General features: G+C 37.4%; 1 protein-coding gene across 3 annotated transcripts; it reads right to left on the reverse strand.

Annotated features, from left to right (window-relative positions):
* Positions 1-1,020: 1,020 nt before the first annotated feature.
* Positions 1,021-27,557, reverse strand: sema4gb (sema domain, immunoglobulin domain (Ig), transmembrane domain (TM) and short cytoplasmic domain, (semaphorin) 4Gb). 3 transcript variants are annotated; one of them, XM_084435111.1, is made up of 15 exons: positions 27,405-27,557; positions 24,244-24,529; positions 14,343-14,494; positions 14,197-14,259; positions 13,579-13,677; positions 13,371-13,461; positions 13,177-13,290; positions 11,178-11,332; positions 8,262-8,437; positions 5,549-5,687; positions 5,174-5,396; positions 4,492-4,607; positions 4,232-4,386; positions 3,238-3,299; positions 1,021-3,152 (listed from the first exon to the last, which is right to left on the reverse strand). In XM_084435111.1, exons 2-15 carry the CDS (start codon positions 24,488-24,490, stop codon positions 2,173-2,175), a joined length of 2,772 nt encoding a protein of 923 aa, XP_084291237.1. In that variant the 5' UTR covers positions 24,491-24,529; positions 27,405-27,557; the 3' UTR covers positions 1,021-2,172. The 3 variants fall into 3 exon arrangements, with proteins under 3 accessions (XP_084291237.1, XP_084291238.1, XP_084291239.1); XM_084435112.1 differs by having other exon boundaries at positions 1,022-3,152; positions 27,439-27,531; XM_084435113.1 differs by having other exon boundaries at positions 1,022-3,152; positions 24,244-24,526; positions 27,405-27,503.
* Positions 27,558-27,680: the final 123 nt, after the last annotated feature.

Below are 27,680 nucleotides of genomic sequence, written 5' to 3' on the forward strand. Positions count from 1 at the left end.
TGGGAATGCAACATAACATCTAAATGAGAAGGAAAAGTGAGAGATGGTGAACAAGAGACGAGCTGAAGCACATTTGAGTCAGTGAGATGGCACTCATGTTAGCATCATGACTTCTGGCCAAAAACAAGCACATCATGCGTCTCTTCCTCCTCTTTCTGCTGACACCACTGCTCTCTCTGCATCTTGATGGAGTCCTTGCAAAGCAGTGCTGTTCCTGTCAGCAACACTGACGAACCGAGCAGCACGAGCTGGGAAAGCCACTGGGGAGCGATGACAAGAGCTGACTCAACATCTCTGTGTAACACTGTTTACAAACCAGCGCAAAACCAGGGTCACAATACACACGGAAGACATAAAATATACAGCTATATGGATTTTAGGCCTGTCAATTTAAATGTAATTAAATTAATTATGATATGCTGAATCAAATTAATCTCAATTACTTACAATTGCTCCCAAATGAAAATAGTTCAGTCATTATAGTAGTAAATCAATAAACAGACATCACAAAAAGTTGATATGTTGTTTAATTTGCAAGTACAATTAAAAAAAAAAGTTTTTATGTTCGGTCAGGTGGCATAATTAATTGTTAAAAATGTCATTAATATTAACAACTGTTTAAAAGTTTGGGGTCAGTAAGAGTTATTTATATTTTTATAAGAAAAATTAATACTTTTATTCAGCAAGGACGCATTAAATTGATCAAAAGTGACTTTTACATTGTTAGGAAAAAAATTCTATTTCAAATCAATGCTGTTCTTTTGAATTTCTATTTATCAAAGAATCCTGAAAAAATGTATCATGGTTTCCGCAAAAATATTAGGCAACACAACTTTTTTCAAAATTTGTAATAAGAAATGTTTCTTGAGCAGCAGATCAGCATATTAGAATGATTTCTGAAGGATTCTGGAGGAATGATGCGGATAAAAAAATCTGATTTGCCATCACAGGAATAAATTAAAATATGTTTAAATAAAGAAGTTATTTTAAATTGTATTGTTTTTACTGTTTTTTTTTTTTTCAAATAAATGCAGCCTTGATGAGCCAAAGAGACTTCTTTCAAAACTGACTGAGACCAAACTTTTGAATGATAATGTACCGTATCAGATTTTTTTCAATTAATTGTTCTAAATTACAACATTAAATTGACAGCCCAAAGATAAATACATTTATATCTGGAGTTTAAAGCACCGAATTAACCAGGCATATTTGATCATGATTAATGCAGTAAATTAACTGAATGCAAACTCATTATCTTCCAATCTCTTGCTTCATTTAAACGTTAAAAAGCATATGCCCTCAAAGCTGGACAGCATTTGACAGGGAAATCATGTATCAGACAGAGTCATTCTTCCATTCTGAAATCCATTCACTCCATCTGACACACTGCCAAAGAAATGCACAACTCATCCCTGAAAGAAGCGTCGAGTCCTACAGCTGAGTGGATCTGAAAATGACCACCTCTGTATCTGCAGATGTCAATGATGCATGTGCTAACGCTCCCTGCTCCTGCAATCTGACTGCAATCTAGTGTGAAATTGTGTTGTTAAAAAGTCCAAAGCTCAAAAACATGTGCCCTCACACTCATGAATTGTTGCCAATAGTCTCAAAACCCCAAACTCCTTCTGAATTTTCAATGAACGAGCAAAGTAGTTTTGAAAATGCTGTGACTATTAGTTCTTTGATATTAAAATTATCATTATTTACATCAGGTGCAATTAGGCAAAAAAAAAAAAAAAAAAATCTGTAAACATCTGCATTTAAGCAATAATACCACGTTGATTATGTACAAATATGCATTGCTTTGCTGAGAAAGTCTTTGGACAGTGTTTTGAAGTCTCTTAATTCTCCTTTAAATTGAAACTTATCTAAACTCAGTCTTGCGTGTTCTTGATTGAAGCTCATTTTGTGTTTTTTTACACTCCAAAGTTCACAGTCTAGGAGTCTTTAGCTACAGTTGACAGATGTAAATTTGACCAAACTCAGAAATATTTTCACTAACATATTTTCAAATAAATCATGAGAGGATTCACAAAGGCGCCAAGCCAAGTAAGTTGAAGTTGTATATCGGAGATACTATGAAGAACTTCACAACACAGTTCTCTTAAGTCTTATACAAAATGTAAGCCTCCACACCACATGAGGGCGATATAGTAACGGTGTGAGGTCATGCTACACCGAGCTCTCATCTGGTTGGATGTCCAACTGTGTGTGTTTCCTCTTTTCTAGAATCCTGTTGAGCTCCTCGGTGAAGGAGTGGTAAAGTGGAGACGTTGTTTCTGAGTCCGACTGCCCCAAGAGCACATAGCTGTTCCCGTTCATCTTTCTCAGCACACTGGGCAACGTGGCCGACAGTCCGTTGGCGTATTCCGAGGCGGGCAGGGGCGGTGGCATAGGAAGTGGTGGCGCGGGCGGAGGCTCCTCACTCGGCGTGGTCTGGATGTCCATTTGAACGATCTGTAGAAACTCTCCGTCTCTTGACGTCGTTCTGCTACGCCCCTCCATTCGGCCATTGCAGTGGCTGGAGATGGTTTTGAGCTCAAAGTGCGAGCTCCTCTTTCTTTCGCTTGCCGTGGTTATAGACAGAGCTTGCTGGGAGTACTTCCTGGCATTGGGAGAGTTGTGTGCACAGAAGCTAACGTACAGCAGGACCACCGTTAGTACCAGACAAAGCCCGCCGAGTACAGCCACCAGAGAGATATACATGGCCTCCATGTGCCTGTAGGTCTGGAACTCCGGCCCAGAAGGCAACGGGGCCGGTGGGGGTGACAGGATCTGCTCAACAGGACCACTGGAAGGACTCGGAGTTGGCACGGTTTTGGTGGTGAAGAAACTTTCAGGTAGAGCTGTCGGGCTTCCCGAGAGATGTGATGCAGGAGGCGGAACAGGTTGCACTCGAACCACGTAACTTCGAACGGGAACCCAGACGCCGTTCTCCACGGCGTAACAGCGGTAGTGTCCGCTTTGCTGGTTCTGAGCGCCGATGATGAGGAGGCCGTCGTTGCCTGTGCGGTAGCCAAACTCTACGCCGTAACCCTGCAGCTGCTGACCGTTCAGCGTCCAGGAAGGGGTGGCCAGGTTAGAACGAATCTCACACTGTAACAGCACATCATCCCCTGCCATCACTGCACGTGTCCGGTGCATGACGAAACCTGGCAAAACGTAAGATACATTATTGCTCTATTCTTAAATGTCACCTGACTAGGCTGCTCAGAAATAATTCCCATGCAAACACACCATCATTTGTAATATTAGTACAGCCTCTGCTTCCCATCTGGACGTCCTGGACGAGACTGGACCTACAAGAAACACATATTCACAGTTGCACTGATTAAAGCCATTAATCGAAGCACGCAGAACATACTGGGACACTGGGTCCAAAAATCAACACTCCCCAAGAGCCAAATGGGAGTTAAAATTGGTTTTAGCCAGAAAAGAAAACACTTTCCTGCCCAGTTGGGTGGTAACTTTTTAGGAACTGTAACATTACATGGTTTAAATCACATTGTAAGAACAATAATCTGACCCTCGCTGATGCACGTCTTCAAAAACTTTTACATTAGAGGAAAATTTACTTAAAGAGGTTTATCTGAGACACCCAAAGTTGCTTATTTCTCAATATTCCTCATATGTGACTCAAACTTTTCATTAAGAGATGGATGACCTGCAATGTTTATCATACATATGCAACACAATAACAGCAAAATCCATTTTCATAAAAAAAAAAAAAAAAGTTTTATAAAAATAATGCAAAATACAGTTTCATGGCGGGTAAGAAGTATTTATGATATTATTATATTTGTATAACATTAGAAATATTTCATTTCAGTGTTTTTTTTATTTTTAGGAATGCACTAATGCACAACTGATATAAAAATTCTGGGTAATACTGGGTAATAATAAAGTTAATTTAGGCATAACAACATTTCACAGCATAAAATCCAATAATATCAATAAAGATAAATATTCATTTTTAAATCTGCTATAGCAAAATGTACACTGTTTGAATGATAATTGTAAGCAGAGATAATTATATATCCAATATCAACCTATAAAAATCCAATACTGAATATATAAAAAAGGCTGGTATCTGATAAGGTGCAGTTATATCGTCCATTCTAGTAATGTTTCTTAAATCTCCTGCCATTAGGTATAGCAAAGGAAATTACTTTTGGGAAACATATATAATACATACATTGTGCTGTTGAAAACACATAATGTCTGCTTTTACCTGTTAGCGTAAGATGTTATCTCAGCACATGTTCTTCCATCCCAACCACAGAGTGGATCTCGTGCAAACACACAATCATAACAGGATGTGTAGCGCTCACAGGATGACAGGGGTACTTGCACCAGTCCAGAGGGGGCGCTCACATAGATACTGTTCTGTTGAACAAAAGCACATCCATATTTTGGGATACACAAGTGCTTGTATTGTACGCTTGGATTTAATGCTGGTTTTAAACAGTTGCTAGGTGTACAACAAGCTACCTGTTTTTGTGATATCACCATGTTATTGATTGGCTGTTTCTCGTCGAACAGCTGAAGCTCCTCAATGATATGCACACGGTCTCTGATCTTTACAGCCCTGTGTAACCAGCCCTCATCTGGAGAGAAACACATAAACCAAGTTTCAATCAAATATACACTACCCTTCAGAGTTTTGGGGTCAGTAAGATTTTGTTTTATTAAATAATGCTTTTATTCAGCAAGCATGACAGTAAAGACAATTTTTTTATATATATATTTCCTATAAATGTTGAAATCCTGAAAAAAGTTTCCACAAAAATATCAAGCAGCACAAATATTTTCAACATTGATAATAATAAGAAATGTTTCTTGAGCAGCAAATCGGCATATTAGAATGATTTCAGAAGTATCATGTGACACTGAAGGCTGGAGTAACTCAGCTTTGCCATCACAGGAATGAATTACATTTTAAAATATATTAAAATAGAAAAGTTTTTTTTTTTATCAAATAAATAAGTATTTTTATCAAATAAATGCAGCATTGGTGAGCATAAGAGACTCCTTTCAAAAACATAAAAAATAAAATAAAATCTTACCAACCTCAAACTTTGATAATCTTAATATCAAAATCAAAATAACCTTTTTAATCTTTATATCACAACAATACCTAAAAAAAAAAAAAAAAAAATCAACCCTTAGGCACCTGTTCCAATAAAGAGCATGTCATAGATGAGTCCATCCAAACCCACAACCTGTTGTACAGCGATCTTGGTGTAGTCCGCGCTCCTCTGGAGCAACAGAGGATGTCCTCCCACTGGCTGGATTTGTTTGGACATTAAAGGGTGTCTCCGAGCAAAATTCAGTGTGTTGTCAGGGAGATCCCGGGAGGAATTTAGAAGCAGGGCACGATGCTGATCAGTTATACACTAAAGAGAAAGAAGGGCACTGTTATATAACATTTCACATAAGAGTGATACAAGTGCTCCAATATACCCAAAGAGCTGTCCTACTGATTTATTATAACTAGTATACTAGAAGGGGGCAGTTTATGGGACTATTTTGATTTAGTGCATCTCACCGAGCCAGGCCTCGGATCCGGAACTTTCCCAGTGTACTCCATCCACTTGGAGTCCTGTAGTTCCATGTAAGGCCCATCAAAAGCTGTCTGAACATCTCTGAGTGAATACCGACACACTGCAGACATCTTGACATTTCTCCTGGCAATGAGAAAGAGTAAGAAAGAGGGAGAGATTGAAGGAATTTCGGTTTACTGCTCATCTTACTCCTTAAGAATCACTTATTGTAGTGCTCATTTGTAAGTCACTTTGGATAAAACTAAAAGCATCTGCTGAATGTATAAATGTAAAGTAAATGTGAATTACCAGAGAAAATCATTTTGATTTGTGCCTCAATTTATAAAAAATCATATTTACAGCCATACACTTATAATGCAAGTCTATCGGGCAAGGCATTCCGAAGAGTTAAAAGCGAGTGAAGCTTATATATTTATTAAAGTGGTGCTTATATTATCCCTGAATAAGGAAATTATAGTAAGAAAAATCTTTCTAACATCAGATTTCTGTAGTAATTTACTGATCACAGCATGTAATTTTAATGTAAATACATTTTTCCACTGCATTTATAATCTTTGAAGGATTTCTAATGATTTCTGTATTACTTCATGTTTATAGGAAGGAACGGTTTAATTTAACAGTTTGTGGTAATAAAAGACAATGTCAACAAAGAAGGAAACCAGGTTATAAATACATACTTTTAATGTTTAATGGTTATATACATATTTAATGTTTAAGTGTTGTGTATAGAATTTCAAATCAACGTGTATTAATGTTTCTTCTAGTATAATGCCTTTCCTCATTCACTTCCATTGTACAAACATTACCGTACGCACAAATGTTTTTAGTCAAAATTGTTCTCTGTGGTAAATCACAGCATTTCACAGATATTTCTTTAATAATTCTACTGTAAATAAACACCAAGGTTGTTATCCTGAGTACCAGTGACACCATCATTGCAAACATTGGTGAAAGACCAATTCTAAATGCTGTTGGGCAAATTTTGTGAATTATTTACTAAGTTGTTTGTGTGTAAAAGATGAAGAAGAAATCGACCTGTCATTTTTCTAGCAGTGTTGTCTAAACTTACAAATGACTTGAACCTGTACCTTTATGGAGAAAGGCAGAGCTTCTAAAACACAAAATCACGTTGCGATTTTGTCCAACTGTGGGACGTAACACTATAAAGCCTCAAAATGAAATACTGATGTTATTAATCCTTTTAGGACGATAAAGGGTTGCCACTTGCCACTCAGTGCTCTGTCCTGTTTACTACCTGGAAATGGGTTTGATGGGAGAATTTGGTCCCCAACTAGTCTGTGGACATTTAAAGGACAATTTAATATAGCATGACTCTGCATGCTCTATCTCTCTCTCTCTCTCTCTCTTTCGATTCTGCCAATTCAAATACTGGCCCAGTGCCCGGTGTCCTATTGTGAGTATCCCTGCTATAGCGAGCAAAGCACATGGGAATATTTAGAGATGGGCTCTCATGCTAAAATCCTTCAGTCAAAAAACCTCTGAGAATGAAGATAACAGGGTCACATGCTAGAAGATTAATGCCGCTCCTGTTCAAATCACATTTAATGAGACTGCAGCACCCCTCTCACAGACTAAAACATTTCAACCCTTTAAAACTGAAGGCTTATGTTTAACTGCAGTCTTAAATTTGATATAAAATCAATGTGGTGCCAAAGTTACTGATGAAGAAAAACAAGTTGAAACTACGAAATGCATACAACTGAGTAGAAATTGTCACCTATCTATCTATCTATCTATGATAAAATTGCATTTGAATTTCAATTTATTTTAAAGGGATACTCCACTTTTTTTGGAAATAGGCTCATTTTACAACTCCCCCAGAGTTAAACAGTTGAGTTTTACCGTTTTCGAATCCATTCAGCCGATCTCCGGGTCTGGCGGTACCACTTTTAGCATAGCTTAGCATAGATCATTGCATCGGACAGGACCATTAGCATCTCTCTCAAAAGAATGACCAAAGATTTTCGATATTTTTCCTATTTTAAACTTGACTCTTCTGTAGTTACATCGTGTACTAAGACCGACGGAAAATGTAAAGTTGCGATTTTTTAGGCTGATATGGCTAGGAACTATACTCTCATTCCTGCGTAATAATCAAGAAACTTTGCTGCCGCACCATGGGTGCAGCAGGCGTAATGATATGACTCAGCGCCTGAAAATAGGTCTAATAGGTTAGACAAACTTAGTCCCGGTCACGTTGGGAGTTACCGAGCTGGGGACAATTTCAGGCGCTGCGTCATATCATTACGCCTGCTGCACTCATGGTACGGCAGCAAAGTTTCTTCCGTCTGTCTTAGTACACGATGTAACTACAGAAGAGTCAAGTATTAAATAGGAAAAATATCGAAACTCTTTGGTCATTTTTTTGAGAGAGATGCTAATGGTCTTGTCCGATTCAATGATCTATGCTAAGCTATGCTAAAAGTGGTACCGCCAGACCCGGAGATCGGCTGAATGGATTCGAAAACGGTAAAACTCAACTGTTTAACTCTGGGGGAGTTGTAAAATGAGCCTATTTCCCAAAAAAAGTGGAGTATCCCTTTAAATTGTATTTCTTTGCGTTTAAATTTAAATGACAATTCTACATCCTGTTTGCTACCCTAATTTAAATCTGAATTCTGTTCTCAATTCCCTTCACAATCAAATCTTACATTCTGTCTAAGTGAATTTTCTCACCACTCAAGTCCAAAAATGCCATAGAAGACACTGTCGTGTACGTTGCTTCCCTCAACGACAAAAACGCTGCGCAGGACGTTGAATTGAAGCTCATAATCAGGGATGGCGCACACCAGCCTGGCCTTGAGAAAGGACGTCCACTTCCTCTGAAGAGTCCTCTGCCCTCCAATGTCCCCCTGTGAACGAGAAACAAAAAACAACGGATATGAAAATCATAAATTACACAAAAAAAAGTATTGCTCATTTTTATTAACTCAGCAGAGCAGTAGGAATGACACAATATACATATGTATTATGCGTAGTCTGTAGTTCTTTGAAGAAGTTTCCTCAGGGGCATGAGTCACACTAAAGTAGCTGTAAAAATATGAACAAATAACAAACATAATATCCCCCCATCTTACAATCTAATGGTGTGTGACAATTGAGTTTAAATGACAAATTATGATTATGTAGCTTTGCATCACACTGCAAATGTCAAATCAAAGGTACATTGAAATGAAAAATCATATTTTCATAATCTTTTCTAGATTTCTGCAAACCTAGCCCATGCCTTTTTGCATTATTCACATATAACCTTGAGAGTAGTTCACAGCCAAATGCACCAAGATCTGTTATGTTAAACTCCTGAATTAAACATTTAGCTTGAAATGACACAGTTGTGGGCACAAAAAGCTGTCCTAAATGTGCTCAGAAACAGGCTGGATCAGGCTCTAGTAGTAACACGAGGATCTTGAGATGGCTCAAATAAATGGCATAGAGAGGAAAAGAAAATAGATACTTTTGTACGGTTTCTCCATAATAAAAGTTATCAGCAATGCTGTCACATGATACAAGTATCAGATTTTTGTGTCACTGAAAATAGCTTTTCCCATAAGATCCAAATAAACAGTAATACAGTCATGGTTTTGAAATGTTTTACTTTTATTCTTTTTACCTCTAATGGACTTGTGTACAATGCCTTTAGAAAAAGAAATGCAACTTCCAATTTGGTATACAAACTATATTGAAGTTGAAATGTAGAGAAACAACAGAGAGAATGTACAATGTTAAGTTTGCTTATGAAGGCGCCTGAGCATGCTCAGTTTGATCACCAATACGCTGTCCTGAGGAGGACTTCTGGGGCAAAATATTCCCCCCCCTTCTCGTTATTGCCATGATCACAGAAAGGCATGGCTTGTTTATTTGGAGGGAAATATTTTCTTAATTAATATGGAATGCATTTATGATGTATAATCACTGTAACGCAATGTTTACTATAGGGTATCTTATACATAAGAGCTATTGTGGACAACATGTACTTTTGCAAATATTAATTTTGTGAATTTTCTCTGGATAAGCACTATAAACTTCATGTATCTGCTACTGTGGTTTGTGGCTGATGAAACATCCATAATCCCTTGCGAATTAACATTTTAATGTTGTATTTGTTTTCAAAGCATGGTGACTTATGGTGACACTACTTAGTATTAATAGAGCTTGCAGTAGTAATTAGTGCTTTTGATGAACTTTTATTGTTGTTTTGTGCAAAATCACAGTTAGGGTGATTAGTGTTCCCCTTGGTAAACTTAGACCCTGCTTAATTAAAATAATTTCTCACCCAATGAACGCAACAAGATTTTTTATAGTTTAATAAGTAAGAGTTGTCTACACTTAGAAGACAAATTTGACTAATATTGAACAACATCTAGGAAAATTGGTGAACTTAGACCAAAACTTGTTTATTAGGGTTGGGTTGGAGTATTTAACCCAATCTGTTTAAAGTCTTAAGTAAGCCATCTATTCAAAGTAACCCATCTATTTAAAGTTTTGAGTAAGAACATGAATTTTATTGAGTTGCTTAACTTAAAAAGACTGTTGAACTAGTTACTAAAACATTTTGAATAAGTTATCTTGAATATTCTTATATGTTACCGTTTAAAAGTTCGGGGTCAGTAAGACTTAATACTAAAAAAAAATACTTTTATTCAGTGACAGTAAAAGTGACAGTAAAGACATGTATAATGTTACAAAAGATTTTTATTTCAAGTAAATGCTGTTCTTTTGAACTTTCTATTCATCAAAGAATCCTGAAAAACTGTATCTCAGTTTCCATAAAAATGTTAAACAGAATAACTGTTTTCAACATCGATAATAATAAGAAATGTTTCTTGAGCATTAAATCAGCATATTAGAATGATTTCTGAAGGATCATGTGACACTGAAGACAGGAGGAATGATGCTTAAAATTCAGCTTTGCATCACAGAAATAAATTACACTTCTAGTAAATAGAAAACAGTTATTTTAAATTGTAATAATATTTCACAATATTACTGTTTTTTACTGTATTTGTGATGCAGTCTTGGTGAGCATAAGAGAAAGAAAAAAATCTTTCCGACCTCAAACTTTTGAACAGTAGTGTATAAACCTGTATGTGTACAAGTACATGTGTTTAATGGTGCGTATGAGCGTGTGTGTGTGTGTAGTGTGGCCTACTTTGGACTGGAGCTTCTTTCCCTCCTAACTCAGTAAGTCAAACAGTAAGGGACCTGACCTGCTTCCCAGAGCTGTGAAGTGTTAGGTGAATGCAGGCGTGAAATAAATGAAGATATAACGGTGAGGGGAAACTGTTGGGTGGTTTATCCGAGCACAGTGAAGATGCTAAATGAGATGAGAATAATGCAGGTGGGAGAGCATGTGTGGGAGAAAGAAAGCGAGTGAGAGAGTTAGTTTGGGTAGTGGGGCTTTATCTGCCCGGCAACAGTAGCAAAGCCATAGAACCTCCAGAAACGTGTGGAGAGATGAGGTCAGGCTGGCGACTTAGAAGTCTGTACATAGGAGTGAAAATGTTTTGTTAATGTAAGTTTTAAAACCACATTTGAAAAATACAGATCAACAGTTAAGCTCAACTCAAGATAAATCCCCAACCCAGCTCTTACTTTACACACACGGGCCACCCTGGCCACTTTGGTCTGGCTGGAGTAAGCCGTCGGTTCTGTGTTCCTCTCCGTGAAGAAGAAGTAGAGTTTGTCATCATCCCCGATGGAGCTGTTGATGCTCTCTCTGAGTAAAGCTGAGCCGACAAAATCTGACTCTACGAGAAAAAACATCAGCATTAGCTGCTGCCCACACCACAATGGACCAATTATAAGCCTTACAGATCTTATTGTGTCAGTGAGAAGTTTCAAAGTACAGTCTTTATTGATTCAAAAATAGTGAATCTTTTGGGATCTACTGTTCCTTTTAATAATATTTCTTACTTTTTTATTTAATAGAAAATGTTTCCCTAAAAGTATTGAATTATTAGTGATGCTTTCTAAGGCAGGAGTGCTATTACTTCTCTAAGCAATCAGACTTTTTGATTCTGGCAGATGATACGGCGAGTTAATTTTTCCATTACACGGTAAGTACAATCCATGTACTTTCTTCTCTGAAGGGAATTTATCCATTGTATTTGTCACAACAAGAAGTTATCGCGTCCACATCTGTCAAATGTCATCCGGACTGTCATCCGACAGCCGGAGTTCCGGTCTGGAGATATTTGACTCGGTGAAGAAAATACACTGATAATATTTTGGGATTTCTAGGCGGTTTATTTGATGTCGCATTTTTATTAGTCTTTATTTTTCATAACTTGTGTGCTTGTTCTGGGTGATACGGAGTAAACTGCGGTGCTAATAGAGTCTCATGAACGCGCAAGTCGCGTAGCCGCGCACAGAAGACCAGCGGTAAAGGTCAGGATTTTCGTTAAATAATACACTAAATTTCAGTTCGTTTTTCACCAAACCCTAAGTCTACCCTACCCTGGCAATCCAGAGTTCTCACGAGAGCACAAGTTGAATTTGCTCAGCGAGTTTACTCTGGTGTCGAGTAATGATGCTCATTAAATATTCCCCCTCGATCTGAGCTGCACCAATCACATCGGGTTATCTGATATAGGCGGGCCAGAGGCGAGCTAAACAGATGACGACAGCGCTGTGACATCGAAGTCATTAGTAAACATTGCAAGATGGCTATGGATGAACACCAGTTGTTTGAAACGGCTTTTGCCGCTACAATGAACGAGTTAGAGTTGGATTTTTATCTAAAACAGGAACAGAAGACGCCGCTCGAATCGTTCCTTTGCAAGAATGACGTTTTTGCTGTTTCGCCAACCGGATACGGTAAGAGTATAATCAGAGAATGTCTAATAAGGTTAGCTCCGCTGGTAGCTAAGCGTATGGGGTTTATTGTTGTGATTGGTCGTAGTGTTATCCAATTGCGTGCAGCGAGATTTTCAAATGCACGCTTGGTGCCGCCCCTCGAGCTGGCCGATTTTCATTAGTCGACGCCAGACCATTAATCTTTTAGATTTAGGTCTGGATTTCCAGGCTAATTCTACCCAATAAAGACCCAAGACCTTCCCAACCCCGAAACCTAATCCTACTCACTTAACCCTAAATGTCCATAACCTAAGCAAAATAGCCCGATCTAAAATTACACAGGGTAAGAAAATCCTCATGTAAAAACAAACGCATAACATATCAACCTTAGAGACAAAGTTCATGTGACGAGGTTGTTTCAGACTTCCTTCGTACTCTTTTGATGTAGGAATGGACAGTGCACAACCAAGGGTTGGACCCTCAAGATTCTGTGATCTTTTGCATTTTTTTTAAAGCTTAATGCTGTTCACTATTCACTGCCATTATGTGGATGAGAGTGAGCGGGACATTTGTTTTGACATTTCACATTTTGTGGTCCAAAAAAGAAAAAAAGTGCATACGACATTTTAGAGTGATTTGACATAGGCCAGTAAACAACCAATCAGAATACCCTAGCAACCAAATAGCAATGTGCAACCACTCAGAACACCTCAGCAAGCCAATAGGGATGCCATAGCAACATGATTGCACAGGAAAACTCCATCACATTCTTTTTTTGAAAAAATGTTCAACTAACCCAGCAGCCATCTTGTTGGAGAATCGTCCGTCCGCAAATTCGGGAAAGGAAAGTTGCGTCGTATATCAGGGATGTCACGAAACTCATACTGAGATGCAGAGTACATCTCACCATCTGTAAAGGCAAATTATAGTCAACTGAGAGAAAAAACAGAAGAAGAAACATGCACGTTATGAAATATGGTTATTATGTACCTATTATAAATCCAGTGTAGCTCTTTGTAGGGTCATAAGGACATTTCTCCTTTCCCTCCTCAAAACGCACAAAGGTGAAGCGTGCCACATCCTGACAAAAACAGAGATATTTAAGTACCATGTGCTATCTTATAGCAGAACATAAAACATTTACAATAATAATTCCTTTGCAATATGACGGACAGAATGAGAGCAGTAAACATCTCACTATGTAAGCACAGCGTGGTCTGAAGGCATGCGTCCCGCAGGTGTACAGGTGAGTGTCGTTGTATCTGTCCAGGAATCGCACGTGATTGTAGCATTCAGTCTTTGACGGAACAAGCAAGAAATTATTGTAACATTATTAATTATTCCAAAAATACAGGTACATTATGCAGAAAAATAAGCAGAAGTATAATAAAAAACGAATTAAAAAATGTTATGAAATATTTGTATTTCAATAATACTATAATGTCAATGAAATACTATAATAAAAAATCTTTTGTGGGCAAAACTCTTACATTCTTAAATAGCATTTTTTATTATATTCATGCCACCCTCTTCTTTACATCAGAACCACCATTAATTTTGACTTTGTCATGAAAATCAATGTGCATCTTGTTTAGTTTTGTCTGCACACAAGAATTAACACTCAACTTTTGAACATGTGATGCGCTTATATCTGTATTTCACAAAAAACTAAAGTATATATTTTTATACTGTATACATTTGGAAGAAACTCAAACATTACATTTTACCAGTGTTTGTTCCCTGGGAATCAGCACATAACTTAATTCGAGCTATGGGATTTAGGGGAGGATATTCTACACATCAAGAATGGCAATACCTGATTGTTCTTTCCTTTGCTCAGGCACTGCCTCTTCTGTTCAGCAGATGCTGCCCATTCCAGCTGTTATACAGATATGGACAACAACTATTAGGTGTGCATATAGAAACATAATAGAAACTTAATGTGACTGAGACAGAACTCACCGAAAAAGAGATATTGGTGTCGGAGATGTTGGCGGTGTCCAGTTTGTAAATGGCCTCTCTGGCCCCAACATACAGCAACCCAGGCCCATCCTCCAGTAACAGAGAGCTGTAGTTGACTGCAGCTCCATAGAAATGATTACAACCCAGCAGCCCTGCAAACACAGAGAGAGACCCAGTTAGAAAAAACAGGGACAAACATGATTAAATTGTGTCAACAGCATAGAGACTCAGCCATAGCTCTATACACTCTTCTGTAATTTATTGGAAAACTTTTTAACTGAATTTAAAGAGCTGAATTCTCACCATAAACTATGAATAAACTGAAAGGCAACAAAGAAAAATAGAATAATTAAACAAATCTTTGTGGGTGAGAGAAGAAGAGGAGCAAGAGAATACATGGCATGATTTGCATTAATTAGGCAAAACTATTTCACATTTAGACATGTGCCGGTATACAGAAATGCGATACGTCACGATAATAAACATGCACGATATTGTTATCGTGGGCACTTCAAAACACAGTGAATAATTATTCATTCTGAATTATTCAGATTTTTTTTTAATGCATTTCCCATCAACTGGTTAAAATGCTCAACTCCGCAGTATGCTGTACACGGTATACTGTACAAAGTATACACTCTGATGTAAACAAGCTCAATACGAATGAGAAGCGAGGAACGAGTGAAAGAGACGATGAATGAAAATGCATATGCACTCTCTGACAGCAGATAAACCCATAAACCCCAATAAACAAAGCAGCTGTGCTACTTTCTATTTCTGAACAGTATTTAAAGGGGTCATATTTATGCATTTTTACAAAGTCTTGATTTTGTTTTTGGGGTGTACTTGAATATGCTTTCATGCTTGATTGTTCAAAAAACACATTATTTTTCACATATTTTACATTATTACAGCACCTCTCTACCCAGTCTGGTTCGAACGCGTCGTTAGTTGCAGTTTTAATGAAGTTTGAAAAAGCTACTTCACCCAAAAATGAAAATTCTGTTATCATTTACTCCCCCCTCAAGTTGTTCCAAACCTGTATCAATATCTTTGTTCTTCTGTACACAAAGGAAGATTTTGGGGAGAATGTTTGTAACCAAGCAGATCTCGGGCCCCATTGACTTCCATAGTATTTTTCTTTCTTACTACCGAGACATTTTTTATTCATTTTAGTTAATTTCAACACTTACTAACACCTTATTAAAATCAGAAGCTATAACTGTATTATTTAACGGACCTGAGCTAACATGAACTAAAAGTTGTAGTAACAATATGTAACAAATGTAGCTTTTGCTCATTGCTCATAATACATTAACTAACGTTAACTAATGAGACCTTATTGTAAAGTGTTACCTATAATTCTTTTGCGCTTTAAACTGTTTGAAACATTTGTTTACTTTATGCATTATAAGAAAAAAAGTTATTAAACCTGTTATAGTATGACAACATCATGATATAATACCATATACCGTGATAAAAGTTTCAGCAATTATCGCAACATGAAAATTTGCGACAATTCACTTGCCTAGTCACATTAATCTAAGATCTAACTTCACTGTAAAAAAGAAATGTTGGCACAATAAAAAGAGTGAGGGAAAGAGAAAGCAAATTGGTGTTTTAAGAGTAGTGGATTAGTGGAGTAGTGTCCCTCTAAAATATTAAAACACCATTGACTTATTTGGGTGGTCTGCCTCCTCAAATTAAGGGCATAAAGTAAACCCAAGCACATTCTGAAGAGAAAAGGATTTGTTTTGCACGTCTACAACACTGCAATCTGAGATTTCCTGCCCCATACTGAGAGATGGGGGGGCTACACTGATGAGACTTGGCAGTATTAGGCCACATATCAACCCCTCAAATGCCCTTCCCCTACCTCTCAAAACACCCAGCCCCCCATACACGGTGCTAAAGTCTACATTGGCAACAATCTACAGTATATCCAGTATCCAAGCATGGAATATAAAGGAAAATTTGGAATCAGAAATTGAAAGTGATTTGTGCCCCATCACATTTTTGAGACAGGTAAAAAATGTCTTTGTTAAAAGTACGCTGTGGAAGAAATCATGAATTGGTCCATCCAATCAAGTCAGTAAGCAATCACACACACTTGCAAATGAACATTCAGAATATCTTAGCAACCTCATTAGTGTTGGAAACTGAGAGCTATTTCCATTTATGGTTCTCACTCATGCATTGTTTTGCCGATGCGGATGAAGCACAGACTAAAATAAATCACGAGTGAATTTTCAACACAAAACAGAAAGTTTGACCACTGTATTCCGGTTACAGAACAAATGACTCTGAGTCTGTTCTTTTTAGTGAACCTAAAGCATGCAGAGCAACCAGTGTAGTCCGATTCCCAAATGAAGGACTCTTATGAAGCTGTTTGTTTTTGTGAATTTAACAACAAATGTAGTAAAAACAGTGTAGTCTGATTACCAAATGAGTGACTCTTTTGAGCCGGTTCTTTTTGGTGAATCAAAAGCATAAAGAGCAACCAGTTTATCCCAATTCCTGAGAGAATGACTCTTATGAAGCAGTTCTTTTTAAAGAACTAACAGTGTAGTCCAATTCCAGAACAAATGACTTTTGTGAGTCGGTTCTTTTTGGTGAATCAGAAGCATACAGTCCAACAAGTGTAGTCCAATTCCCAAACGAGTGACTCTTGTGAGCTGGTTCATTTTAGTGAATCAAATGCATAATACAATTCCAGAACAAATGCCTCTTGTGAAACAATTAATTTTAGTGAATTCAAAACATACAGGTGTAGTCTGCTTTCCTAACGAATGACTCTTGTGATCCGGTTCTTTTTAGAAAAATCAAACAAGTACATGTCTGAGACTTACATCAGTTTAGTTGCTGACTGGTAATTCATATGCCAATGCTTAGAGATACACATTATGAGTTGTGTCAGTAGTACTTTATAACTATTAGCTGTTCACAGAGCAAACCAAGCAATACTGATCTAGTGTTTGAGCTAGTGTGAGAATGATTGGCAGTATAACCCTAAAAGTCAAGGCCATGAGGATCTAAACTGTCAATCAAAGAAAGGTCGGAACAGACCTACGGGTTGCTGTGCGCGTGGGAGGGCCAGAGGCTAATATTACTCATAACAGGAAAGAAAATATTAAGTTATGCAAACACGATTTAAGACCTCAGGCAAAGTGACGACATCCTGTGTGTGTAGTTAATCCTTGTGTCTCATTGTGTAGATAGAGAAAGATAGTGACTGTAACACAGTGATGAGTGCCGAGCTGATAAACTGAAAGATCACACAAAAGCCTTTGAGCTCAAAGCACATAGTGTGTCCTTGGACCATTTACGCACACAGACACTCATACACACATCCGCAGCCATACCAATATTGCTCTTTAGTCTTAAATAACAACATATCATGATTTACGGGAAAAGGGAAGGCCGACAGAGTATTCATTGAGACCTGCCAATTATCAGAGAGCACTTATGCAATGTGCATCTGACACGTTTGTCTCTTGAATATTTGATTTTAATTAGTCAATCGTGGCACTGAGTAGTCAAAGAATTTTGTATAATGACTGCTAAACCAATACATGGCTGTTACTTTCATCTTTTTTCCATATCAATGCAAGTTAGAATAGTAGTAAAAATGGCCTCGTAGTAATTATTTTATTATTTGGGGAGTACAAAACTGTTAAAAAAGGTTAACAATCAAAAGAAAATGAGGGATGCCGTCTTTGTCAATTATGGCCAAGTTATAGAGCACATTACCTATAGATAAGGAAGAAAATGTTACTTTGACTTTTAACTAGCAAATGTTTTAGCATTATTTGTATTGTTTTCTTTTATTATTACTTGGTTTTTCATTTCCATTTTTTGTTATGCACATGTATGCTAATTTTATACTCTTTCATTATTATTATAGTGGGTTTCATATTTAATCTGATATTACGTTAATTACGGTATTTTGACTTGTTTTCGTGCTTATTGTAATGCTTTTTTTATGTATTGTGAAGCACTTTAAGCTGCATTTCTTGTGCTATACAAATAAAATGTATTATAATTAATAAAAAAAAAATGTCCAGATGTTCTAAAGTCCCCGTTTAAAGCTAAAAATAAAACATTGGAATGACATTGCAGCAAATCAGCTTGCAATGTACAGTATATTGCGTCCATGACAAAAACAGCTTGCTATTGCTGGCATTATTTTGTGTTAAGAAATTTCTTTTTATGTGTAAATCTCAACACTTAAAGCTACACTGTGTAGGATTTTCTCCCATCTAGCGGTGAATTTGTTTATGACTACCAACTGAGTATTACTTTCTAGCCCCTCCCATTCCGAGGGCGTTTTAACTCCTACGGTGGCCGTATTATTCTGCAAATCTGCCGGTAGTCGCGAGTAATCTCCCCCTCGCATTCGTCACGGTGCCACTGAGTGTCAAAGCGCGAAAGGCGAAGCTTGAATTTCCAGGTATGTCCCTCTTCGGCTAATGTATTTTCAAGATGGAGGCGCAACATGGCTGCCGCCATTCGAGCGACTCGCTCGTATGTGTTCTAAATGTCAGATTCTACGCTTACGAGAATACTTGATTAGTTGGTATAAGTAATTACACATTAATGAGTACATATCATTTTGAAAGAACGAAGTGTTTTTTGCAAAGAATCAACTTAAAAAATTACATAGTGTAGCTTTAAATAAACAATACATTTATGATATTTATTTTTAGGCTATTTGCATTTATGTTTAAAATTAGGGGACCAGGAAGAGGGTTCACACATAGGCTCAACAAAAGAAATTACAATTACATGACATGCACACTGTGCGTCAATTAAATACATTTTCATCAAATTATTTGTAACACTCAATGATCACAATTTTTTATCAAAACTTTATTTTGGAACTGTTATGGAATAACAACATTATCGCAATTGGGTCTAATGAAAAATAGCCCGTTGGCTGCTAGACACTTGCACTAAACGCCCTACCGCACCAGTCTATAAAAACATACTGCATCACTGAGGGAACAAATCCATGAGCAGAGTCAACACAGCGCCCAAGGCCTACTGTTGTGTTCTAGCAGTGTGTGTGCGTGCGCGGTTTGTTTACTGTTCCCTATAGGACTGGAACTAAGTTTCAACCACACAAACTTTGTGCCAAGCCTCTAATATGCAAATTGTGCACACAGGCACATACAGTGTCTGTATGAACTAAGAGCATAATCTTCTTATATTAGAGAATATTTGCGCAGTAGTGACTCCTGACCGTAAATTTAGGGATGGGGGGCAGTAGTTTATAATTAAAATTTTGTACGTTTTTTTATTCTAATCTCTAACACATGCAGACACACTTTTGGCAGAGGCTGTGTTATTCAGCCTGAGGGTGGCGCTCTAATGTTGACTGACATGTTTTAAAGGGATAGTTAACCCAAAAATTAAAATTCTGTCATCATTTACTCACCCTTTAGATTGCTCCAAACCTGTCTGTTCCAAACCCCATTGACTTCCATAGTATTTTTTATTTTTCATTCTATTGAAGTCAATGGGGCCCATCAACTGTTTGGTTACACATATCTTCTTTAGTGTTTAGCAGAAGAAAGAAATTCATGCAGGTTTGGAAAAACTTGAGGGTGAGTAAATGAACGAGTCTGAATTGGAGCGTGCTGCAGTTCCATTATTCACCACAGATTCACACTGGAAAATTGTGGGGAACTGTAGAGCTCGAGAGGGCTCAGGGCTTCAGGCACCCTCTGTCCCGCTTAGTATCATAATGCATGCTGCCTGCCGAAGCCATGAGCTAAATTTGAATACATCCAGCTCACTTTATGACTTAAAACTGTATAAAAAAATTCCAAACCCATATTTGTTGCAGAATGCTGAACACATTTACAATTATTGATTTAGTATATATTCAGTCTTTGTCTTGGATGAATACTTTGGTGTGGCTCTACCTCAACTGCCCTTACAGACGAGCCACCGCTTTATGCAAGTATGAATATATGACATATGTGTGTGTGGGTGGCTGTGTAAATTGCCCAAGGACACACAACAAGAGGTAAGTATTGTAGCTCTCACATCATGCTAAAAACCAATCTATTTTCGTCGCATTTTCTTGTGTGTGACTCGACTGTTGACTCACGACAACCCTGGTCCAAACAAACTTGGGCGGGCGGCTGTGGTGGTCATGTGTCCAATCGGAATCGTGTTTGCTAAGGGGCAAGCTCTGACTAAATAAATACTGACACTGCCGGGTGAGAACAGTCAGCTGCAGACGTGATCAACATTAAACAGCCACGGTCAAGCTTCGCCAGGATTACAAAATATATTAAATCCCATTAGCAGCACAGTACCACAAAATACTGCTTTAATAATGCACACACTAACACTAATAAGGATCTGTATTGTGTTATGTACCAAAACCATGTAATATGAGCCCAGAAATTTTGCACAGGCTGTTAAATTGACATTAATCAAAACAAATTTGAGTTTTATATATATATTTTTTAAAAACCTGTTAAGGTTAAAACTATACAAACTTGATTAAATGTAACTTGGCATTTAATAGTTTTTTCACTTCAAATAATTTAAAGTGAACTAACTTCAGTTCTGCTCCAGAAACCTTTTGATAAACATCTTTCTCAAAAATCAATAATCGTCACTGATTGGTTCCAGTTCTTGGCATTGAACTGATCATCAACCATGTGGCAACCACTGAGAGTTCAGAGTCCAAACCAATCATGAACCAAGTTCCCAATGATTAGTAATCTGACTGTCTGCACTGAAAGTGAAAATGCTGTCAATCACAGGCATTCTGGAATTCTAGACCAATGAGTTTTCACAGTGGGCGGAGCTACCAGGTGAGATGCAACAGACATAAAAAAGAAGATAATAATAACAGAATGCAGGGGTCTCCAGATGAGTTTTAAAAATAACTTGACAGTGTCATTTGGTGTTAGCATGCAAATAAACAGAACTCACCTAAGAAATATTGGAACAAGAAACAATAAGAAAAGTTTTAAATATTGTTTCTAGGCAAGGAAATTTAGTTTTTGGTTGGAGAGGTAATCAAAACTGGTTTTAAAAATGGCCTCAATGTCGAGGAAGCATATGTGGGGGGAAACAAACCCAAGCAATCCTCTACTAGAACAATCAAATAAATCTGAGACACACCAAACCATTTCTGCATAATGTAAGATAGAATTTGTTGCATAATGCAATGTAAACAAATCTGTGTTTATTATTGATATTATTTCTGTACTAAAAGAAGGAAGTAGATGCCCATGCTCAAATCCTGTCACCAAGACAACAGCAACCCCCACGCAGACAAAACCCCCTCCATCCGAGGGCTGGATTCTGTGGGTTTGGATTATCAAGAATCAAGACTACCTTTTTATTGGTCTCAGAGGAGAGCTATTACTCTTATAGCATGTCGAAAACACAAAGCGAACATTAGATGTGCATTTCAAATCACTTTTCTGCGATCCTCAGTGTTTTCAAGAAATGTTACCTTGCCTGCTGAACAGTAACAGATATAGCTCTTTTCTACAAGCTTCCTGACCTTACACGATAACTCTCATACTGTGAGTCTTTTTATCAGACGTTCAGCAGAAACTACCCACACCTTTTGACCAACGAATTTCCATGACTTTTTCCATGTCTCTCGTGATGGCCGGATAAGGATGTATTTATACACACGCATAGCATTTCCACGATTACAATTATTTCTACAAAAATTACTGTTTAACATCTCAAGGTCTTTAGACATTCAATAGACAGACACACAAAGTCAGAGATAGACTTTATCTCCAAAGACCCCAGATGCACTTTTCCCCTTGATCTGCTACCCCAGACGAATTACACATGTATACATATTTCATTTCCGCATTACTTCAGGTCTGCTAAGCACTACAAAAACCAGACAACCACAAACCCAATGACCTGAAGATAAAAAGAAAACACTCAATGTACTCAAAACCACTACAGCAAACCATTAAAGCAAGTCAGCACCTTTTGTTACAGCCTCAAAATGTGCTTTTTAATTAAAAATGTTAACGTTCTCCCTGTATAGACGTACCATGAAACACAAGTTTGATTTAGCAGAGAAATAATACTCCTACATTTATGTCTACTCTCCCTTCTCTCTCTGTATGCTCTAGCTCTCCTTCCCTCTCATCCCAAGAGAGCCCATATATAGGTCAAGGACTAGAGTCAACCAGGGCAAGGAGAAAAATACAATAATGGAGACAAAATTACACGAACAAGATCTGCAGTGTCTGAGTGTATAAGCTATTAAGAAGCAGCAATCTTTAGCAACACTTTGGTTTAAGCAGCTGAGTGGGTAAAGATGTATGAAAGATGTCATAACATGCTCAATCGTTTTATAAGTATGTCAATTATCTTACATGCAATGAAGTAAAACCGCGACGTACAGTAGCTGAGTGGGTAAAGATGTATGAAAGATGTCATAACATGCTCAATCATTTTTACAAGTCAGTCAATTATCTTACATGCGATGAAGTAAAAAAAAAAGTGACGTACATAATTTTAAGATGGTTAAAAAGGCTTTATATTCAGATAGACAACTTAACTAGAAATCATTCCTAGGCTGATTGATTCCACCTAAAAATGTGAACACTGGCTCTGTGAGCACTATCAAAACATCAGTCTATTTGTTCAAGCACCCCGACTGGCCAGAAATAGCTAAATTGGCTTAAACGATGGTGTGAGTCTGTGGTGATGAATACACATTTATCATTAAGCAAAAAGACAACAATCTGTGATAGATTTAGGAGCATCAGGGAGGCCCTTCGATGATGGGGGCTGGCTCACAATCAATGATCAATGACTTGTCTAGGCTTCTTAGTTCTTACACACAAACCATTTTACTAGTTACTTACTGACCTCTTAAGTAAACCACACATCTTTGGTATGTAATGACCACTATGCCTCCAGGATACAATATAGTTCTAGTTTAGTTCTGGTATAATTTTGTAATGTTTATGAAAAATGTATTAATTTGCAGTCTTGCGATCAAAAATACAGTAAAAACAGTGATATCGTGACATATTACAATTTAAAATAACTTATATCTATTTAACTATATTTACAATGTAACGTATTCCTATGATGAGATTTTTAGCATCATTACTCCAGTCTTCAGTGTCACATGATCCTTCAGAAATCATTCTAATATAATTTGGCACTCAAGAAACATTTCTTATTATTATCAATGTTGAAATGTTGTGCTGCCTAGTATTTTTGTGGAATTTTTTTTTCAGGATTCTTTGATGAATAGAAAGGTCAAAAGATCAGCATTTGTTTAAAATGTAAAACAATTTTTTTTAATGCATCCTTGCTGAATAAAAATATTAATTTCTTTCAAAAAACTAAAAAAATCTTGCTGACCCCAGTGTATATACTGCAAATGAGATACATTCACTATTGGGTATGTACACAACACAACATGACAACTACCTTCACAGGAGTGAGTGTGACCTAACCTCACTTTATATTCTCACAGCATCTGCTGTGTGAATCTCATGAACTGGCCAGGACAAGTGAGAAAGGCCGTTTAATTATATCCAGAGAACTGATATTGCCTCCAGCACTACAGGCAAAACAATGTCAAACACATTCAGCACAGCCCATGAATGAAGCAAAACACACCAGCTATTGACTTTGGAAATCTATCATAATGTGTAATATTTAAACAAATCTTATTTAATAAGAAAATAAGCTATTAAACCATACCAAGTGCATAGTGTAACACTAAAATCTGATATTAAGGTAATTGAATTCAGACCTGAAGAATCGGCTCCGTTTCAATTCATGAGTTGGACTTTGGAGTGACAAGAAGAGGAATTTACTGAATTGCAATTCTGTTCTGAATGATGCACAACACAGAACTACATGTAAAGAGCCTTACCATTGACATGTACAGTTGTCCTGGGGGTGACATCCATATCAAGGACAGGTCCAAATGGAAAACCCCAAATGACAGGTATTAGGCATCCGAGCACCACCAGCATGAAGTTCGGCGGTTTGGTCTGCTTCATGATCAACAGGATGCACTGAGGTTCTGCCAGGTCCTTCCAGCAACTCTGCTGAAGATAATGTTGTGTAATTGATGCTGATTCACTAGAACAGGCTCCCGCTTCCAGCAGTGCAGTCATGGGCTGCTAACTCATCCTTGCTCAGTCAAAGGTTTCCTGCTGCATTGGCAAGAAGAAAATGAGTAAGTCTTTTCCTTTCATACATACATACATTCCTTTATACATATAAAAAGCAGATGGGTTGATGAGAAAACACATCATACCCAAATCGCAACATTCCATTGTGCAATGCACGTCTACTGTATCAAATGCTTTTAACCAACTCTACAGAGATCTCAGGCAATCACATAAAAATGTGCAAATAAATTAACGTCACTGTAGCTGGTACAGCGTGGTGCAAGCAAGAAAAAACCCATGGATTTGTTTCTCTGGAAACACACATCCTGATTAAATGCAAAATTACAAATGTGGATTGAAAGAACATCATGCAACTGATGCATGCGATGCACTTTAGAGCAACGAACCCATTTTCTTCACTTTCCAAGTACATGATGCATATAAGACGGCAATATAACGGTTAATACTGAAGGAACGACAATAAAAACAATACAAATCTTTTTCTTGGTCACGCTGTGTCCAGGCAATCATTTTAAAATCGTTTTCTGGCATGGATTCTGGATGTGGAGGATGCAAAATTTTTGGCTCTGGAGAACTGCCTCAAAACTTTAGTAGCTTTTGATTCAATTTCTAGTGAGTAAACTTCATTTTAAAACATTTCGAGTCACAAAAATGTTTTGCATATTATGATGAATTGCTTAAATGTGTTTGTTGTCTAGAAGCACAATTATGTGGCAGTGAAATGGATATGCAGTGGATATACAGTATGATACAATATAAGTAGGCAGTATAGAGCACATTGAAGTGCATATTAATGGCTTTGCTTTGCACCAATTTCTTGTACCTTGCTGGAAAGCTGCTTGGTTAATGCATTTCACACGGTTCCTTCATAAACACATATGTGTTAACACCTCTCCTGTTACAATAAGCACCTCGCTCAGGGTAGCATGGACAAGCGAGACATCACCCTAAACACATTACATGCTGGAAAAGTACATTTGCCTCAGGATTGCCAGGTATGCGTAATAAAACTAGCCCAATGACCACATCCCAAATATCAAAATGCAAAATATAACATTAACATGCCTAAATACATATTTTAAAGCCACTGTTATGCAAACTGAAAAGCACTATATTGTAGAGATCATAAACACAGCTCAAAGCCTCCCTACCAGTGGCCCTTCTTCACAAAACTTAATATCTAGAAGTTTTAACATTGGTAGAATGAAGCATTTCAGTAAAATATAATTTATGCCAACCCTTAAACCCGTGGCTAGTACTGGCTACAGTTTTCTAATCAACCCTGATTCGCCTGCCTGCATTTAGTACACTATATCCCCAGTTTCACAGACAAGGCTTAAACTAGTCTAAGATTAGTTGTAAGATTCCTGGCTTAATCTAAGCCCCGTGTGCGAAACCGGGCCTACATTCTGTTAGTACAGAAGCATCAAGCATAGAAGGTCATAAAATAAGGAATCATTTCTGATATAGCCATCTGTCAGGCAAACAATATAAATACTATATTTCGAGTCTGACATTTCCACAGATGGTGAAGAAATACCTCCAATCACCCAAATGTAGGATTTTATGGTGTTTCTCACTAATTCGCCATCTGCACTTAATCTAGTTTAGCTGCACTGAGAGAGTCGTGATATTTTTAAGTATTTTCAAGTCTAATTTCAATATCTCTCATAAATATTGATTACTGCATGCCAAAATGCCTTACATTGGTTTTAATTTATAATTTATCGTTACTTATAATTATGCATGTCAAAATAGTTCAAGCATCCATTCCATTATCACTAATCCTCCTGCAAAAGCGGTAGGTTTCGCATTCAGGCTGAGATACTGTATGTAAAATAACATGTTTGATTTGAAGTAATGGAAAGAATGAACTATTCAAGAATGCACTATAGACAAGATTAAGAGACAAAGTTACTTTGATGGCATTAATGAGTGCATTATCTGTCTACGGTTAATTAAATCAAAAGACAAGGGCACTGTGTCTGAAGATGTTTTTATGGCTTGCTTGTCAAAGAAATGACATGCACCAGCTTAGGAAGGTTTTGTGCCAACATCCGTTAACTGAACTGAGGGGAGGTCTGTGAAAGCCCGTGAGAGTTAAGACATTCCCTAATGAGAACAAAACAATCAAAATGGGGAATGTTGTTGTTCGGTTTCACTGAATTCACTCAAAAAAATTCAAATTTTCATTAGTGACTCAAAGCTGATTTTCTGTCTGAAATTTCTAAACACATCTTTTAGTTACAGAAGTAACCTGCTCCGCTCTTTCGTCCTCTAGCACAGAGATGCAATTTTACTTGTATTATTAGAAAAATTATTACAAATATTCATTTATTCCAGCATGGAAAATGAAGGACATAAACACTCCAACCTCTGGCCCAAATAAATACTGCACAGATCAAATGCATGCTAGTAGTTAAGTTTTATTAATAATTAATATTATTTGATCAGGGTAGAATTAATTCATTTTACATTTATGAATAGACTTGAAATGCTAAATTGAAGCAAATTTTGATTTTACATACAACTTTCAGAATAAAAGGGAGATCTCTGATAAATATGATAAATCACTCAGAAACGTCGCACCTCATTTAAATCATGTCTCATGGCAGATAGATAGATAGATAGATAGATACTCGACTTTTAAGATCATTATATTAAAAAAAAGTGTTTTAGTTTGTTACGGCGTGTGGTCTACATCAGATTGCACACCACTGCGGTATTTTAAGGACACTTCTGGCACTCATTCCCAGTCACCTTCACCTGCGTGTAGAGATCCCAGCAGGCTCCGCATACATGATTAGAGGAACATATTATGCGCAAAGATACATACCAATAACTGCACAAACGTAATAACAAGCACATGCAAAATCATACACTGTAGTTACATTACCTCAGTTGTTTCAGAAAAAGTAAGCATCAATCACCCTGTGTTTCCATAGGATTCACCGTTGTGCTGCTGATGATGATGCCTCTGCTCTGGAGATCTGACTGTGTACTGCGTTGCACACACATGCGGTTCCTCAGAGCAGACTCAGGTGAAGCCAAGCCACGCCTCTCTGGGTAATATTCATGAGCGGCCACGCCTCCTCTACTTTGTGTCGCAGCGTCACTTCTCTAATGGCAGATTTACAGCAATTTATATTGATTACAGTTTTTTGAGAATGCA

This window comes from Rutilus rutilus (assembly GCF_951802725.1).
Source record: "Rutilus rutilus genome assembly, chromosome: 16".
Taxonomy (NCBI): Eukaryota; Metazoa; Chordata; class Actinopteri; order Cypriniformes; family Leuciscidae; genus Rutilus; species Rutilus rutilus.

Coding starts and splice junctions, on each gene's coding strand:
- sema4gb (XM_084435111.1), bottom strand. CDS start 24,490: ATGACTGCACTGCTGGAAGCGGGAGCCTGTTCTAGTGAATCAGCATCA. Junction 14,495..24,243: donor GACAACTGTACATGTCAATG/GTAAGGCTCTTT, acceptor CTGTGTTTGCAG/GGCTGCTGGGTTGTAATCAT. Junction 3,300..4,231: donor ATAACATCTTACGCTAACAG/GTAAAAGCAGAC, acceptor TGTTTCTTGTAG/GTCCAGTCTCGTCCAGGACG.